General features: G+C 31.9%; 2 protein-coding genes across 2 annotated transcripts; both read right to left on the bottom strand.

Annotated features, from left to right (window-relative positions):
* Nucleotides 1-11,208: 11,208 nt before the first annotated feature.
* Nucleotides 11,209-12,006, bottom strand: LOC7456276 (uncharacterized). The gene has a single exon (XM_002310006.1). The coding sequence runs from the start codon at nucleotides 12,004-12,006 to the stop codon at nucleotides 11,209-11,211; it is 798 nt and encodes a 265-aa protein (XP_002310042.1).
* Nucleotides 12,007-13,852: 1,846 nt separating this feature from the next.
* On the bottom strand, nucleotides 13,853-17,220 carry LOC18100990 (lipoyl synthase, mitochondrial-like). The gene is made up of 4 exons (XM_006380417.3): nucleotides 16,634-17,220; nucleotides 16,336-16,547; nucleotides 15,866-16,245; nucleotides 13,853-14,243 (listed from the first exon to the last, which is right to left on the bottom strand). The coding sequence occupies exons 1-4, from the start codon at nucleotides 17,077-17,079 to the stop codon at nucleotides 14,124-14,126; spliced, it is 1,158 nt and encodes a 385-aa protein (XP_006380479.1). The 5' UTR covers nucleotides 17,080-17,220; the 3' UTR covers nucleotides 13,853-14,123.
* Nucleotides 17,221-19,287: the final 2,067 nt, after the last annotated feature.

Raw genomic sequence — 19,287 nt, forward strand, 5'->3', positions numbered from 1 at the left:
TTGGTTATTGGGTTCACTCGAGGCTTTTTTTTTGTTTTCTTTTTATATATATATTTTTTTATCATATCAGTAGATGTTCATTCCTTACATTCTAAGTTCAGTTCAAGTTATTTGAAATTGTTCAACCTAATCGACTCAATGACATAAGTCTCAAATTTTCTTTGAGTCTTTTAAAAACTCTAGCGTCATATGAATTTTTTGTAACTTAAGTTTTGAAGATTCGCTTGGTTTTTTTATCCTTTATTTTTTTAGGGATTATGATCTATTATTTTTTTACTAATTTTAAAAATAACCAAGGCTATCTCAAATTTTAAATTAATCATTTTTTCTTAAATATATCATATAATATGTCATCATCTTCATATTTGTTCTAAACATTTTTTTAAAGTTTAGAAACAAATAAGCTCACGTGCACCGCACTTCAAATCATTTTTTTGTAACTTAAAGAAAAATATTGAGATGTTAGGAAGTCTAAAATTTGATGCAAACTAGACAAAAACACTTTTTAAATACTAAAATTAAAACATATTGGATTACATATTAAGAAGGAGGCACATTTAATTGACCCGGACAAGCTATGGTTAATCTATAAAACCCGAGATGTTAATTAAATTAATTGATATGAAGTGGGCATAGGATTTTAAATTCGTTGTATTTTGAACATGGTTGCGAGGCATAATTTCATCTTTCATGATTATTATTTTTATGTTTTATATAAATTATCTTTATTTTTATGGATAAAAAAATTATTTTGCGGTAAAAGATAAGCTTTGTGACTAAGAAAAATACATTTGCACTAGACAAAAAATTTGGCTTTGTGAAGAAATTATTTATTAAAATTCATATGGAGGATTGACCGTCATTTAGACTTCCAATAACTTTCATTGGACAGAGAAATAATTCAAGAGAAACCGGAAGTTTTTGTGAGCAGATATCTGTGTTTGAATATTTCTTTCTGTCTTCAGAAGGAGGTTTTTGTGAATTAATGCGTTTTGAGTATTTATTTATTTGTGAAGTGAATGGACTAAGGAAATAGTTTAAGTGAAATGGACTGGGTCTGAGTTCTTATGTTGGGTTCCAGTGGCTCATGATTTATTCTTTTCTTTTCTTTAGCCTTTGGAGCAGTTTTCTATTGGATCAAAATATATGAATTAATTCATTAATTCCACACGAAAAGATCTAATGATATGTGGATTCGTTCAACTTTTAGGATATTTATTACTTGTGTTTATTCATGTGCAATTCATTAAAAATTATACATGTTACGAAGCATTATAAAAAAAAAAATAGTATCAGAATTTTATTGTATGCACAGATTCAATACCATTGGGCTAGCTAATTTTATTGTAGATTGGAAAAATAAAATGATGATCTTACCTTTTTGAAACAAAACCATTGGGCTAGCTAATTGAGGGTAATATTGTCTTTTTATATTAGATTTATTAAGAACAACTCAATATTTTTATATTTTTAAAACATAGAAAATGACTAAATTACTTTTAAAAATAAAATTTATATAATTGGGTCTATAGGTTTCTTTGAATTTTCACTTTTTAAATCACAGTGAAATGATAAATTAATCTTAAAAGTAAAATCTTTTTAAAATGATAAAATTGAAATCTATAGGTTTCTTTGTATTTTCATCCTAGTACTTTAGTTATAATCAAGTTAACTGGGAAGAAATTTGATATTTTAATAAATATAAAATATTATTTAAAAATCAAATTGGGTAGCAGCGCGTGCATTGCATACGACAATACACCTGTTGCTCTGCTATATTCAGGCAATGCATACAGCTGATTACGACGGCCAAAGACAACCTTCCTTGACATCGTTGTAATCATCTCAGTGGCCTTTCCCTCCCTAGATAACGAGTGTAACTTACTAACTTTTGGTTTGACATCGATGATCTTTTCTTTTTTTTCCACCTTTTCTCTCTCCTCCTCGCGACTGACCCTCTAAATTTTCAAAACAACCTTTCAATTTATTTTTCCTTTAAATTTGATCTATGTTCTTTTGATTACTATTTATTTATTTGAAATAATTTATAAAATTTAATTTTTTTTATCTATCGATTTTAGCCTCATTCTTTTGATTGTTATTTGTTTTATTTGAAATAATTTTTAAGATTAAACTCTCTTTTTTACGATTTCATCCTTTTTTGGTTTTTTTTTTCCTATTAGATTTTTTTTTTCGATTGTATCCTTTAACATTATATTGGTTGGCAATTGAGCTTTTTGATTGAGCCTCGGTAAAGAAATTCACAGGTTACGAGTTTGGGAGGTTAGCTCAGGCTTAAGATATTTTTCTAGGTTTGCTTGGTTTTTTCTCCTTTTTTTAAACTCATATTTTTTAAGTTTCATCCTTTATCATTTATTTAGTTGGAGATTAGGCCCTGTTATTTTTTTGTCTTTCTATAGGATTTTTCACTAACTTTAAAAATGACTAGGGTTATCTCGAGTTTTTTTTTTTATTTCTTGTTCTTTGTTACATTTAGATTTTTTTAATATAAGTTTTTTTAATTAAACTATAATAATTTATTGAGTGGTTGAGGATCTCATCATGATATTCACCTTTCTCATTTAGACTACACCACATAGGGAATATCAGTTGTATGGGATTTGATGGAGTTAAGGTAATACACCTGGTGTTTAGAAGATATTGGTGAACATTTTCTAATGGTAAAAGTATATCAGTTTTTTGACAAATGTGTGAAAGCAGTTGGTGATGTAAAAATAGACAAATATCCGAGATGGATGAATGGGATGTTAAGGTATGAAATGATTTTGATATGTATTTTCCAAATGGAATCCTCCTTTTGGTTCATCCTCTATCATAACATTGAAACTTATTACCAGACTCCTGATCCTTTCCACTTTCAAACCTTACTCAACTCTTTTAAAATGTAATGAAAGTGATAATGAGTACTTTTTATTTTCCACAAATAAGTGAATTTGCTATTTTGCACGGCCTTGGAGCATATTCCCTAACCAACTCATCCATATTCTTTAAAGGTTAGATCTGGTTGGAGCCTCTTTCAACCATGCTCAAATTGTTTTAAGAAGCTGGCGATCATATTTCAAAGTCAATCAATCTTTCATACCAATGACAAATCAAAAAGCTCGAATTATTCTTGTCATTTTCTTCTTGGATGATATTCATGCTAAAACAAAAATGGGGATGTTTGATGTATCTGGTTTGCGGCAAATTACAGTGAATTTTGAGGCAAGACATCATGAATCTTTTGATGAGCATGGGGCATTGAATACAATAATTTGCAAACTTTGATAAACTAGATAAGTATCGAAAACAATCTTTTGATGAAGGTGTGAAAATAAAATAAAAAAGGCATATTCATAATGATCTTTTTAGTATTGGTTTCCATATGTGGGGGCTTCCTTTTAGAGTGAATGGTTTGTCTTATCATATTAGTTAATTGAGTCATCTCTTTTCTCAAGAAATTATCTAGCTTTTGTTTAGGCTGGACTCTCATATTTGCTTCTTATAAATCTTGCTAAGGGTTGGCATCTAGGGGTGGGCCTATATTTCTTCTGCAAATGAAAGACATGCAATGTTGCCAAGCTAATAAATATGATATTCATGCGAAGAAAAAAAAAGGTAAATTAAAAACGAGTTCGCCCTTCAAGGGTGGCAATGGTCATTACCTAGTGTTTTATTACACCAACAAGGGAATTCATATTCATCTCAATCAATTTGTAACAATCATACTCTTGTATAATCTAAGTGACGACTATTTGCCACCTAAAAAGTCCTGGAATTCAGGATGGTACAAGTTATTCCTTTACGCAATTTACTTTTAACACATACAACATAGGGATAAGTTCTAATTTTTAAGTGAACATGGGTAGGTTTTCTACCTGGTTTCAAAACGAGTCTCAAAACTGCCTAGTGATGGTCTTTGTAAGAACAGTATGGGGGTGTTGCGAGGAATGACTAAAGCATGTATATCCACCATTACCAAGTAGGCACTCAGATATGAATTGGGTGTTTCATGCATTTGAACCCTAACCAATATTCATAGGGCAAACTGTTAATCCCCCACCTAACCTAGAAGTTTATGTGTGCTTTTAAAAATTAAAGCAGGTGATGTATGAAGGATTAATTGTACAATAAACAAATGCATGTGCAAGATAAAAATAAAGCATAAAAGAATGCAATCTGAAAATAAAAATGACAGGCAAAAGCAGTAAAAATTTAAAGCATAAAAGGATGCATGTGAATAAAAAAAAAAGTACAGACTAACAAATACAAAACGCAACAATCAGAGAGACAAACAAACAAAACTTAGTCCACTCTTCCCTAATGGAGTCGCCATTATATCGAACGTGTGCGGCGTCGCGATGATCATCCTTCCAGGTTGGGATCTCTTTGGTGATGGGGGAAAGAACAAGAAATTCTTATTTCTTATTAGTAAAGCCTACTCATTCTAGAGTCAACATATTTTTTTTATTTTTTTTTTAATATCGGAAATACGTCTTGCGTAGAATTTCATAATCCTTGATATTGGGAGAAACAAAATAATTTTTTTGATATTTTTAAAATGGAGGCCAGGTTCTTGTGGCTTCAATAAACTGGTTACTAAATTCAAAAATGCATGTAAAAATAAAAGGACTATTTTTATGATAAATTTTTGGTTTTAATATGCTAAAATATCCAAATATCATTTACTTTTGAGAGTTGGCCATAAGCAATTTAAAATAAAGTTGTATTTTTTAAAGAAAGATTTTTTTGTTGTTGTTTTTGTGGAAGGGAAGCAATTTGTTTAATATTGAAAAGGCACATCACGTGTAGGTCATAATTCCAAAAATTAAATATATGAGGGCAAAAAAGGTAGGGAATTCAAATTAATTACAAAAATGACATTTCAAAAATAAAAATTTATTAAAAAATAGACAAAGACCATGTTAGACAAGATGCAAATAAAATGTTTTCATCAATGCTATTTTAACCACGATATCAATTAAAGGCAAATTATCACTCATCAACTCAAACTCAAACAATGCTAAACATCCACACAAATCTTATTAATTTCATGAACTTATAAATATTTAATTTACGATCACAATCCTAAAAATAAACTCATAATTCAATGCAAATTATCAAACCAAAAACACATATGAATTCAAATCAAATAATGTCCAAACAGTCCAAAAATATACACAATAATAAACAATATGTCTCAAATCTCACAATATCATAGCAATTTTTCCAAAATAGTTTAAGTTTATAGATTGACCTTTTGAGGTATTTGAAATGTCCATGATATACTGATATCGTCATTGGAAGACTGCTAAAATAGTGGCAGTGTGCGTACCACGCACCACCAACACTTCTAAAACATAGGTTCACGTGTCGCCGCTGCTGGAAGGGAACAGGCTGGTGGATCTGATGCTCTTTCATCTCTTCTTTGCTCTTATATCGGTGGTGCTCCTTCATGCTCTTTGAGGAAAGAGATCTATCCTTCCAAAGTTTTGGTCCTCTTTTCCTTTCTTTTTTCTCTCGCGATTGTTTCTCCTCCCTGGTTCTCCCTCACCATGATTGTTTCTAACAATGTCTCTTACTGTTGCTAGGTCATCGATGAAGGGTGGTTGTCGTCAAGAGACATGAAAAAGTAAGGGTCGAAGTAGGTTTTGTTATTGTTAATAGTAGTTACGAGGACACAATAGAGATGGAAAGAAAGGGAGACTGTGAGGGGGCTTTTTTCAGTGTTGGATGACTTTATGGTTAAGAGGGAGACCGAGATGGTGGTTAGCGATGGTGTTGTCGGGTTAAAGAAAAACATTTGAGATTATTGGTGATGGAGTTTGATTGTAGTGGCTTAGAAGAGGACAGGGAAGGAGTCTTGATGGCTCATCCTTAAAAGGTTTGGTGATGGTGGAAAGTGTAAAGTGGAGATAGAGAGATAGAGGGTGGCATTAAAGGTAATGGGCAATGCTACTAGCAAGAGAGAGAGGTGGTTATCAATGATGGTTTGTTTGGTTATAGAGGCTGGTGGTGAGGATAAAGGTATGGACTATTTTTATGAAGGAAGGCTGGTAGATGAAGGAAGGCTGGTAGATGAAGGCAGTCAATCATGCTACAGGTGAGGATGATAAGGGTGGTAAGGAGGATGATTGAGGTTATTATAGATGATGTTAGTTGTGGTCGCTGGCGAGGACCTGGTCTGATGGGTTTGGTGAGAAGGGGAAGAGGGTCATGCTTGTAATGCTAGTGGAAAGGCAACAGGTGGTTTGGATTGGTTTAAAAGGGAAGGAGAATTAGTTATTCGGGTGTTTTATTTTATTTTTTAAAATTTCTCTTCACAAAGGATCATAGCTTCTTTGTTTTCTTTTCATAAAGAAGGATAAATCTTTAGTGTGTTGTTGAATGTATGCGAGGGGAATAAGTACAATTGTTTGTTTTATGGTTGAGTGACGGTTGGATTGTTCTTTTTGTGGGAAAAGGGAGGCTAGGTTTTTTTTTTTTTTTGTGAGTGTTGGAAGTGTGTGACTTGGTAGGTGGGACGGTGTTTTAGTGTAGGTAATTTTTGTTCTAACTAATTATTTCCTAAAAGTCTTCCCTTGTTTCTTGTGTGGTACAACTACCTATTTATAGAAAAAAAAAACATACTTGTCCTTTTCCTTCTAATTACTTGGACCCCAAGCAACTAAGATAACTTTGATCCCTCATTTTTCTTTTTTTTGCACTTTCGGTCCCCTTGTCCAAATATTTTATTTTATTTTTTCTTATATTTTTTTGTATTTTGATATTATTGAAAAAACAACGTCAACTTAATAAAATTGATCAATGATTTTGAAATTAGCGCGTTCAAAAACCAAATGCGTCGAAAGTAATTTTTTGAATTTTTAATTCTTTTGAAAGACATTGAAAATGCCAAAAATGACACAATTACATCAAAACATATTTTGGAATTTTTTATTATTGTTTGCTATTTTTTGGATTTTTCCAAAAAGCAAGGAAAAGGCGTTCAGAAATCAGGTTATGATACGCTTTTTCAAAACTGTTGTATATATATGGTGGCCGAAACTAAAAAAAGACAATGACAAAAAACATACTAATTTTTTTTATGATTTCAAGATAACCCAATCAATTAAATCTAAAATATCCTAAATCAATATTTATCTCCAAAAATCCCTAAGAATGAAGATATATTTTAGATTTAAAGCAAGTGGGTGAACTCAATATTTCTTTGAATCAATATTTGCAACAAACCTTAAAAATTTCTTTTCTTGTGATTTTTTGTTCTTTTTTATATGAATTTATTTAATCATGATCACAAATAATTTATTTTAAAAAACATTGATGTCGCAACTAGTGTTCAGAGAAGATAAAAAAAAACCTCGACAATAATGGAATATAAGTTAAGTTAGAGCCTTACTCTAATACTAGCTGATGTGAAACCCGTGAATATAAAGATCAAAAAACCAATAGACAAATCTACTCTTCCCAAGAAAGCTAAGATCATATTTGTAATTGAGTTTGACACAACGATAATTTTTACTAAACCACCAAGACTATATGTATGAGCAAAACCTCACACACAATAATAATTGTTGAAATCAAAGTCTATCCCCCCAAAAAGCTTAAATGCAACTTAAATAATTATATTTATAATAGGTAAAACTTTCTAAATATTGATGGAAAAATAATAAAAGAGTTCTAAATAAAATAAAATAATCCTCAATCAACTAGGAAATTAATACAATTCTCGCACACTAGCTTTTGGACCTTATTTCAAAGCCTTTATGATGTTTGGTTGCCATGATATTTTAAATTAATATATAATAAGACCTCTAGAAATGTCTGGTAAAATTTCATCCTGATCCAGTAGTCGAATAAAAAACTATGCTTATTAGAGTAAAATTTTGCATTAAAAAAAAGCCTCTAATTGCCAAAAATAATTAGCTCATGAAGTAGTAGATGTATCAGGCCTCTCTTATGCATGAATTAAATTGAATAAGTTATGTCTTATTACATCATTGTCAACCCACCACTGCTCAGGATTTTGTATCAGGTTGATTTAAAATGCAACATCGGACATGTTCATTTATGAAACTTCATTAGCAAGGTTATCAACCTTGTTAATATTGGCTTCAGTGATCATTCTCTTTCTTGGATTACTTTGTGGAGCCATAAATTTGCAACCATTGGCTTGGTGCCTTCTCTTGTTGCATCATTTACTATTAAACATGTTTAGTGATATTTTTCTCTTTCACAACAAATTTTACCTTAGACCCTAGACTAGAAGAGTTAGCTCCTCTTTTGAATAACTTATTTTTCTTTAGTAATCTTAGTCTCAAGATGAGGTCTTCAACCCCCATTTCTTTGCTTTTATACATATGGTACTTCTTGAATTCTTTCAAAGATAGTGGCAATTCTTCAATAGTTGCAGCCACTTGGAATGTTCACTTTTAACCATATATTTACCATAACTATCATGCTAGGTGAGTTGAAACTCTGAAACTTGACTCAAAACGATCTTTAAGTCAACCATCTTGAATCTAAAAATTTTCCATTTATAAACTTTTTCATAACAGCAATTCCAACATTAAATGTTTTGTCCAAAACTTTCCAAAGTGCCTTTACACTTTTGATTGAATTATACGCATCATATTATGTACTAGCTATGTAACACGCGCTTCACCATGGGTTATAATTTTTTTAAAAAAAATATCGAGTATACAGGCTACTTCAATGTGTTTTCTTACAATAAAAAAAATTAAAGTGTAAATTGAAAAGTTTATGCAAGCATCTAATTAAATAAATTGATAGCCATTTTTTAAATAAACAAAAAAAAAGTCATTAACAATAAAAAAAAAATTAAAAAAATTAAGAGATAAATGTAGATCAAGATATTCAATCATATAAAATGAAACACTCACAAGATTGTGTTTGCTAAACTTGTTTATTTAAATCAATGAAAAATAAATCTACACACTAAGAAACCAACGACTTAAGATAAATATAAATGAAACTGACTGAATAAACCCACGCCAAAAAAATATTACGCAGGGTCGAATACATCAGCAATATTATTTTAAAATGAATATTTTTTATTTTCAAAAATAAATTTAATTTGTATAAAACTAAAAAATATATATAAATGAAAAAAGGCATGGAAAATGCGTGACTTGAGTCACAAGATTGAGATAAACCCATAGAAAAAAAAATTGAAGATAATCACAAAACCAATACTAAAAAAAAAACTAATGTAGAACAATAAGATCATACAAAGTTGAATCCCCAACAATCAAATGTCGAAAGATGAAACCAGGAAAAAACAATCAATTACACAAAAGGATTTAAAACCATTAGGGTGAAAAAAAAAACATTAATTAGAGGAATAAAATTTTCAATTGAAGGGTTAAATTGAATTGAAAAATAGCTATAATAAAAGGATAAACAAATCAAAAAAATGATGGTCAAACTAAAAAAAAAACAAAAAAATTGATTGAATGATGAAATTGAAAGATAAAAAAATTTCAACAACAACGCCAAAAAAAAAAAATAAGTATCGAAATGAAAAACAAAACATATGAGAATTAGGGATAGTAATTTAATCTGAACCCAAAGGATAATGGATAGAGTATGAATATTATCAAACCCAACCTGAAACTCGCCCCAGCCTAACCCGAAACCCACCCGAACCTAACCTGAAATATATATTTATATTATATAAATATACTTATAGAACATTCAGATTTGTTTTTAATACAATATAATATATACATACCTTAATATTGATATAAATACACATATGAACAATATTTAGAATTTTATCATTTAATATAAATAAAATAGTTAATATATATATATATATATATATATATATTAACTATTTTATTTTTTATTACATAATAAATGATAGTAGATAATAGATACTCATTGGATACCCGAAACTCGATGGATAGTTTATGGATATCTAAATTTCTTACCCGATGGATAATGGATAGGGTATAGATATCAAGAATCCAACCCGCGGATACCTATTGCTATCTAAATTGAAGAAAAAAAACTTATGTAAAAGGAATTAGAACTAAATAAGAAATTAAAAGAGTGAAGACTAAAATTAAAAAAAAAAAACATATGGGAAATTGTGATTAAAGGATTAAAATGAAAAGAAAAAAACTTCTACAAATAGACTAAAAAGGAAATAAGAAATAAAAAGAATAAGGACTAAAATCAAAAAGTAGAAAACAAAAAGGACAACTATATACATTACCTATCAGGAGAGAGAAAATAAAGGGGGGAAATCAAACGACTACTAGCAACAATCCGACCACCTTTAGACACCATGTGCCACTCCAAATTGAAGAGGACATGGTGGCGCGTCCAGAGAGACAGTGGAAGGCTATTTTTGGCCACTAGGTGGCGTTACACGTGTTGTCTTAATGGCGTGGGTGTCACCACTCTCTAGCGCATTTTAAGCAAGCGTCAATAGCTTTTCTCTTTAAATAATAGGACTCAATTATCCATTTATAAGGATTGAACCTAAGCTCCAGATAATAAGAAAATTTAGAATTTAAATCATGTGATTTTTGAGCTAGAAATCTATCAAGGTATTGTTTAAAGAATATTATTTTCCAATAAACTTTAACTCAAGCTCGATCCTCAAGAACTGACACACGCGTGTATGTGGATTTAAGTTTAAAACCTACTTTACTTAGAATTTATTCCCTCTTAAAGCTTTGTTGTCTTTTAAACTCAAATTTAACTTATCAGCTTTCTATTTTATAAAAACCAAAAAAAAAAAAATCTATGTGGAATAAAGTTCTTTTAAGGAGTTTTAGGTTTCACTAAAAACATGTAAATCAAGAATTCTTTAAGATTAATTTTTTATTCACTCATAATTTATTTAAAACATATTGATGTTCCATATTAAAAATTAAATTCTAACAAAATTTGTATAATAAAAATAAATGAACCTCATTTTTAATTTAATCTCAAATATACTCTTTAAGCATGCCCTTATACAAAATTTCCAACATTTCTAAATTCAATTGAAAGTAAGAAAGACAACATCAATGTAATGTTGAAATTGTTTTACATATATAATAAATAAATAAAAACAAAGAAAGAAATGGAGCTGATCAGAATGAATAACCAGTTGTTTGCATAAGAGAAATGTTAAATATGCATCCATCTCGCATACAAAATACAAAAAGAGTAAATAGATAAACAATATATCTAAAGAAAGATAAAGCCTTCTAAGGAAACAAGAGGGTTCTCAAGAGACTCATTCCCCTCCTGCTGCTGCTGCATCAGAACAGTGCCGTTTACCGTCTCCTCCTTCTTCCTCTCCACTGACCTCCCACCGGCTTCTCCAGTCACCTTTCCAGGACTCGAGCCGACACGACCCCTCCCAACTCCACCTGCCGTCCTAGTCCCCGGTGACCTTCCAAAATCCCTCCTGACACCACTGGACCCCACATTACGCTGCCCAGCTGCAGTCCTGATCATCACCTGACCGGTCGTCTTCGCCGGAGGTTTCGGCACCCTTTCTCTGTCTCCGGTGTGCGGACGCTTTTTTGGTACTTTGGCAGGAGATTTGTTGACCTTTTTCTTGCTTGTAACCTCATCTTCTCTTATGTCTGTTATTGTAGTGGTGGTGGCGGCAGTGGTCGTGGTTGCTGTTGAGAGAGTGTCAGTGATATTGCTGCATATTTCTGATGCTTGAGAGATTTCCTGGTCCTCTTGATGTTTCTTATTGTTTTTTTGTGTTAGGATTTTTGGTTCTTGGGTTTGTGTTGTTGTTGTTGCTGCTGCTGTTGTTGATACTGGAGTAGTTTTCTGTGGTTTGACGATAATGGGGGTTTCTGAGAGGACTTCTTTGACTGTTTCTTCTTCAAGTGGTGGTGGGGTTCTTGTGGCGGTGACATTGGGTTTGTGGGGTTGTGGCGGTGAATGGTGATGGTGGCGGCTTGGTGGTTTTGGGTGACTTGGTCCTCTTTTGGTGGTGTTGGTGTGGCTAAAACAGCAACCCATTAGGCGGAGAGAGAGAGAATGAGATAATGTCGGAATTTGCAGTTTGTGTAGTTTTGAAAATCTTAAGTCTTAACGGCTATTAAATGTACACTTTCTAATTACTGGTGGTTAAGCTAGAAATGACAATTGAGAAGGCCTGGCAAACAATTAAAATGGGGTATGATAATAGATACGTACTAGATGGATAAAAGGGACTTTTTCTTCACTATAATAAATTAAAAAATTTGATAGAATATCATTTGAAATAAAATTAGTAAAATAATATAGTTTTATCTTATAGTATTTTTAAAACGCGATATTTACTATATATTATTATTTTTAAACACAACAAGATAGTTATCGCACTTCAGAATAACAATATTTAAATATGTTGTGTTTTTAAAGTGTAACAATTGTCAATCAATCAGCTAATTGGATAACTGGTCGATTATTTTACATAAAATAATTATATTTGTATGAATTTTTCTTTCAAATATGTTTTATAAGTTTAGACTTAAGAGAAGATCTGGTCGCGTCAAACCAAAATATTAGCTCAAAAGGACCCTAACTTTTTATTTAACTATTTGATTGCGCTCAAATTTGTATAAGATTTTTTGAAGGCTATTTTTCTTACAATAGCATGAAATTACTACTCCGACCATCGGATTTTTAGCTCCAGGGTTGGTTTTGGTAGTATTTTTATTTTCCTTACAAATTAGTCAATTGATTAGTCCTAAATTTAAATAAATATCTCTTATGAACTGTGATATAAATTAAAAAAAAATTATGAAATTAAAAAATATGATATTTTACTAAATAGTTTTTCTTATGTGTTATTTCACTATATATTTACATTTTAAATGCTAAATGTACAATTTATGGAGATAAAAGGAAGGCAAAAGAGGAAGACAGACAAAAGTGAGCTAATGAAGTTGCTGTGGATTTTAATTGAAGCTCCAGGGAGTGTGGGGGTTGGGAGCCTGGTGGGTATTATGAGAGATTGATGGGACAGATCGGATGTAATTATGTGAAGACTATTAAAGAGATTTTATTAGACTGTTGGCACATTACATCTCAAAGAAAACGGAAGCTTTGATGCTTTCACCGAGTGAAGTTGACATTTGCAATTAAAAAATATTTACTGTTGTTATTTAAAATAATAATTATAAAAAAAATATAAATCATAGTTTTTTTTAACTATAATCTATTTGGAATTAGAACCTAAAGAAGAGATTATCGAAATTTAATTTTTTTAAATTAATTTAATATACTAATATCAAAAATAATTTTTTAAAAAATAAAATAAATATTATTTTAATATATTTTAAACAAAAAAATCTTTAAAAACAACAATTATTACTACTCTCAAACACTCTCAAAGCCTAAGACCTAAAACTGGGTATAAGAAAAGGATGATAAAAGTTAAGACTTGAAAGTCCTATTACTGCCCCAAACTACAGAATTGTCTGTTATCTTGATGCTCTCTCCTTTTGAGGATTCATGGATCCACACATCAAACTTTGCTTCCACTTTGAAGGGCTAAGATCTTGGATTAGACAATTGAGAGTAAAGAGGGGACATTTGTGTACCATAAAATTTTCATTAGACTTGTAGTTTGAGACCTTTTGCATTGCATGCAAGGTAAATTACCTAAACAAAGAAACTGTATCCAAAAATCAAAGTTTTCTTCTTGTCGGCCTTGAAAACTGCAATTACAAACCAATTTCCAAAACTAAAAACAAACCCACTTTCCAACGATGAGGAAACAAGGTGCACAAAACTAATGGACCACCAGAGGATGGAATAGACCAGCTGTTACTTGGAGGTGCCAAACGCTCATGGCATGTATACTCCGAGCCAGTGCCAATGGATGAAAAAAGAGAGATTTTATTAGGAAAAATAATGAGAACAAAGGATAAGTGGTTAAGCACAACAGACTGAATTTACAACAGCAGCAGAATAGAAAGACCTCGAGCTCATGCAACCTTGAGGATGATCTACGAGGTTGGCCTCTTACAATTTGGTAACAAATTGCTTTAGACATCTGCCAAAGCTCATCGAGTTTCGGGTCCCTATAAATGATAACCAAATGCACAAGCCAATCCATTTGCAGTGAAAGATAATAAAAAGAGCATCCATCAGGAGATAGGAAGCTGCGAGGAGGCAGACCGATCGGATTCTATCATGGATTTGATGTAGAATTCACCTGCCTTGTATGATGACCTAACCATGGGACCAGATGCCACATATCGAAATCCCTGATTCATCCAAAGATAATAAGAATCACACAAGAAGTTCTAGTGCCAGCTACTGGCAAATTCAACAAAGGATGCTGCATCTGCCAAGTAATAATCAATGAATATCCAGTATTGTGGCTGGCATCACTAATCAAATATTAATACAAGTACATGGAACATCCACAGATCAGATCAATATCATTAGATGTATACTTCCAGCAGTATACTGAGAAACTGGGAAGGCTAAATATCATTTCTATTTGTAAGGGTTATTTAGACAGGCAACAGTTGTGTCATACATGATGCTGGCAGCTGATTTATCATAAAAGAAAACAGGTACACCACCGACAAGCCAAAGAACTTTGAACATATTTCTTTGACCAGGGAAATGACAGCATCCACTGTGTTCAATGCATTAAACCAGCAATGATTGTACATACATATAGATAAAGGTGGGCCCTATCATGAGTTCAGCTGTTACCACTACTATACTAGGATTAAAGAACCGCCGCTTGAAATCCAGTTTATCACAGTACAAACAGGCAGACAATGGCAGGGAAGAAATTGCAAACATATTCAGATTTACAACCTAGTCCCATAAAATTAGTTCCCGACAGAACTAAAGACTGGGATCAAGGAAACTAATCAGTAATATATGTACTTATATATATATATATAAAAGGCATCCAACTTTAACAAATGAATTAGTATCTAATAATCACAAATTAATTTATGTGGATGCGTCTTCCAGGCAACCAAATTAGGTCACCCACAAACCTCAAGCTCTCAATCAAAGAATTGAAACCAGACAATGAAACAAGAGAGAAGCAACAGAAAAAAGAATATATAAAAGTCGGCTGTGTTCAAAATGGTGCTTTCATCTGAAATACTTGAATAGTCCTTCCGACATACAATACTTCTCCAAATTACAAATAGATTGGTGCAAGTGGGCAGAGTAAGGACATATTTTAAAGGAATATCAAAGATACAGCAATGTACATGCATGCAATCTAACTTTAATGAATCCAGATAAATCTCAAAGCATAATTGACAATAATATCAAGAACATTAACAATAACAGCCAAAAACTTAGCTTCAATAAACATCAAAAGATGCACAAAGTCTTAAATTTATAAAAATTAAGGGATATAGGAACAAAATAAAACCCTAAGAAGCCATTGCACTGTTACTCGTATAAAAAACCCAAATCTATGTAGCGAAATTAATTACATAATGGAAGACAGCCGCCCACCTCCTCAACTCACTGCCACTGATTCATCCTCTAGCATACATAGAATCAGTTATTTAAAAAGTCAAATAGATTGATACACTGTATGCTTTCCTTCATGGAACAAAATCAGATTCGCCACCAAATACAGAACTAAAATGGAGAGAATCTAGAGTTAACAATAGCTGCTATTAAAATATTTTTGAGTGAACGAACAGCAATTCATAACTTTAAAAAAGAGCGTAACTAACTCACAAATAGACAAAACAGTCCATTTCTTAATCCATTATTTTTGTTAATGGCATAAAAACAATATAGATCACACAATACAAGGGGATTTCTAGTTTGCAATTTAACCAAAACTGAAACCATATGCATAAATCACAATTTAAAAAAATACAAGGCAGAAACATACCATTTCCATGCCAAGTGTTCTATACTTCTCGAAAGCATCAGGGGTAATGTATTCAGATACTGGCATATGACGTTTAGATGGTCTCATATACTGGCCAAACGTCATCACATCAATACCTGCAGCTCTCACCTTTTCCATTGTTTTCACAACTTGTTCAGGCGTTTCCCCACAACCCAACATTACTGAAGTCTTGGTAAGTGTCCCAGCTGGAGCATATTCTTTAGCCATCACTAAAACATCTAAAGATTGCTTAAAATTAGCACGACGATCCCGTACAGAACTTTGAAGTTCTTCAACTGTTTCAATGTTGTGAGCAAAGACATCCAGTCCTGATGTTGCAACTTTCTCTACACAACCACGGTCTCCTCGAAAATCAGGAACTACACCAAAACATTGCAAACAACATTAGAAAAGCACAATAACATGTTTGAACCTGACAAAATCCAAAATGCCAAGCTAATTATACATGCCTAAGGCTTCGATAAGCATGTTTGGCTTGAGTGTCTTCAACTTCCGCACAGTTTCCGCAAAATGACCACTCCCTTGATCAGTCAAATCATCACGATCCACACTCGTGATCACAACATAATCCAAACCCCACGACGCAATTGCCTCTGCCACATTAGTAGGCTCATTCGGGTCAGGCGGAGGAGGCGTCCGCGATGTCTTCACATTACAAAACCTACAACAAAATAAATCCAAACATCCTACATTCATTCCAACTATCATTCAACAAATACTTATAAACTTTACAATTATTCATATTACCGGCAGCCACGAGTACAAGTATCGCCGAGAATCATAATCGTAGCAGTGGCAGTGCCGGTTTCGCCACCGGACCAGCACTCCCCCAAATTAGGACATTTAGCTTCTTCGCAAACAGTATGGAGTTTCAATTCTCTCAATTTCTTCTTAATCTGAACGTACTTTTCGCCGCCCGGAATGGCTTCTCTCATCCATTTAGGTTTTGGGAGTGATTTCTTTTTTGTTCCAACTTCGACGGAGTAGGTGTTGTTGGATTGGAGGTCGATGAAATCGCCAAGCGCAGGGGATTCGGCGGATAATCGAGCTCGCAGACCGGCTAGGGTTTCGGGGAATTGTGGGTGTTGTTTGGTGGAGGATTCGGTTGTGGAGGAGGAGAAATTGCAATTTTTGGCTTTGGTGGTTGTGGATTTGAGGGTGCGAGTTGCCAAGGATGTGAAGCGTGATTGCATTGTTTGATTCGAATTGAAGAGGGGGGCGGTGCCGGTGCCGGTGCTGGTGCTGGTGCTGGTGAGGGGGGAGGAGAGGGAGGGAGGGAGGGAGGGATTTTGGGTGGGTTAGATTTGGTTGGTTGGTTAATTGTGGCCTGTGGGTGGGGATTTGCAGTTTGTGGACTCCCTAGATGGCTGGTAGCAATTTTTTTTGTTTTCTTTGAAAAAATCTTAACTGCAGTGGAATTTATTAAAAAAAAAAAATAGAATCTCGTGTATTTCAAATCCTCTTAATTAAACTTTAATGAAATCACAAATTTAAAATAAGTGTAAAACTTTAAATTTTAAAATGGATTTAATCTATAAAAATTGTATAAAAGTAAATATAAGGCAACAGCTATAATTTAATAAATTAAAGAGTGAAAATTAATGTAAAAACTAGCTTTTTAAAGGGTTTATCTACCTTTTAAAAAAAAAAGATCTTTAAAGAAATAAGATGAAGATAATAAAGATAATATAAAAAATAAATTAAATTAAATATTATGTTTTTAAATATGTGAATTTAACTTATTTATTAATTAAATTTAAATTCATCACTATAATTAAATTGAATTATAGTATATGTTTCAAATGGCCCGTTAATTGATTTATATTTTGGAAATCTCAGGACGTAAATGGAAAGTTTAGTTTTTCTATTTGTTGTTGAATAATGTTGGGTGTACAAGTGTTTATTTTGGACTGCGGCCAACAATACGGTTAATTGAATTATAGTATATGTTTCAAACTAGCCTTAACTAAGCTACTCATTCATAATCATGAATCTCAAAATTAAACTATGTTTTTCAAACTTAGTGAGTATTTGGAGCTATCTCTTTTTATTTGAACAAGTGTTCAAACTTATAATATCTTTTTATTAAAATTGTTTAATATATTTAAAATTTTATTTTTCTTTTTCATATAAAGTGGAATTCATATGTTATTATCATAATAGAATCTTACTAACCGTGGATTTGTGCTTCGTCATGGGTTTGTATTTTTTTTTTCCCTGTATAACACAATGTTTAGACGTCTTAATCACATTTTAATGAAAAAATCAACAATTCGGGCTAAAAGCTCAATGATGTTTAATAAATTGGTTTTATTTTAATTAAAAAAATGACAATGATAGGATTAAAAAAAAAATCATGACAACTTGGGAAAAAAAACCTGGAATGACGAAATTGAATAAAAAAAACTGGGAAAATCGATCTAAGTCAATCTGAGGTAGTATGATAAATATGTAACCTAAGTAATGAGGTGCGAGTCAACCCGGGTTAACCCGCCAAACCCACATCTCAAATCATGAGATTGGGATAACTCAATAGAGAAAAAATTGAAGGAAACCACAAAGCCAATTATTTTAAAAAGAAAAAAACAATGTCAAACGATAAAATCAAAAGAGAAAATAAACAAAATATATATATATATATATATATATATATATATATATATATCAACACGCATTAACTTTTCAAACTCGTAACCTGAATTATTAGACTGAAACCATCATACATGAAAAAACAGTGAATGCAATAGCTAACAAATCAAACACGGAAGGATAAAATTGGGGGAAGGGGATCAATAACACTAAATAATGAAAAATAAGGATAAAAATTGAAATAAAAGATAAATTAAAGGGTATCTATAAATTTTCGATTGAAGGGTGAAAATAGAAAGAAAACAAACTTGAATAAAAGGACAAAGAAATCAAAAGAATAATGATCAAATTGAAAAAATTAATATACTATAATTTTGGATTAAGAGATGAAATTGAAAATCAATAAAAAATGCACAAAAGGGTTAAGAAAAAAAAATGAGGAACAAAGTGAAAAAACAACATATGATAAATTGGGATTGAATGATGAAATTATATGTAAAAAATCAAAACTCTACAAAAAGGCCTGGGACACAAAATTAGGAATTAAAATAACAAAAACCAAATTTGAAGAAAAACAATTGAGTGACTGCTCTAAAACTCTAGGGGGTTAGGTGTGGAAACCTAGAAAGAAAGAGAAATGAAAGAAAAGAAAAGACGGGTTGTCATTGCCAAATTGGATGTTCATCGATAACACATTTTGGCCAGAGATAAAAGGGATACTGAGACGAATCAAATGCCCTCTAGAAGTCGTTGTTTGGCCGTCAAGCAACGCCCACATGATGCTTGAAGTCGGCAACCAACAATCACGTGCA

Source organism: Populus trichocarpa, chromosome 7 (assembly GCF_000002775.5).
Source record: "Populus trichocarpa isolate Nisqually-1 chromosome 7, P.trichocarpa_v4.1, whole genome shotgun sequence".
NCBI classification, from domain to species: Eukaryota; Viridiplantae; Streptophyta; class Magnoliopsida; order Malpighiales; family Salicaceae; genus Populus; species Populus trichocarpa.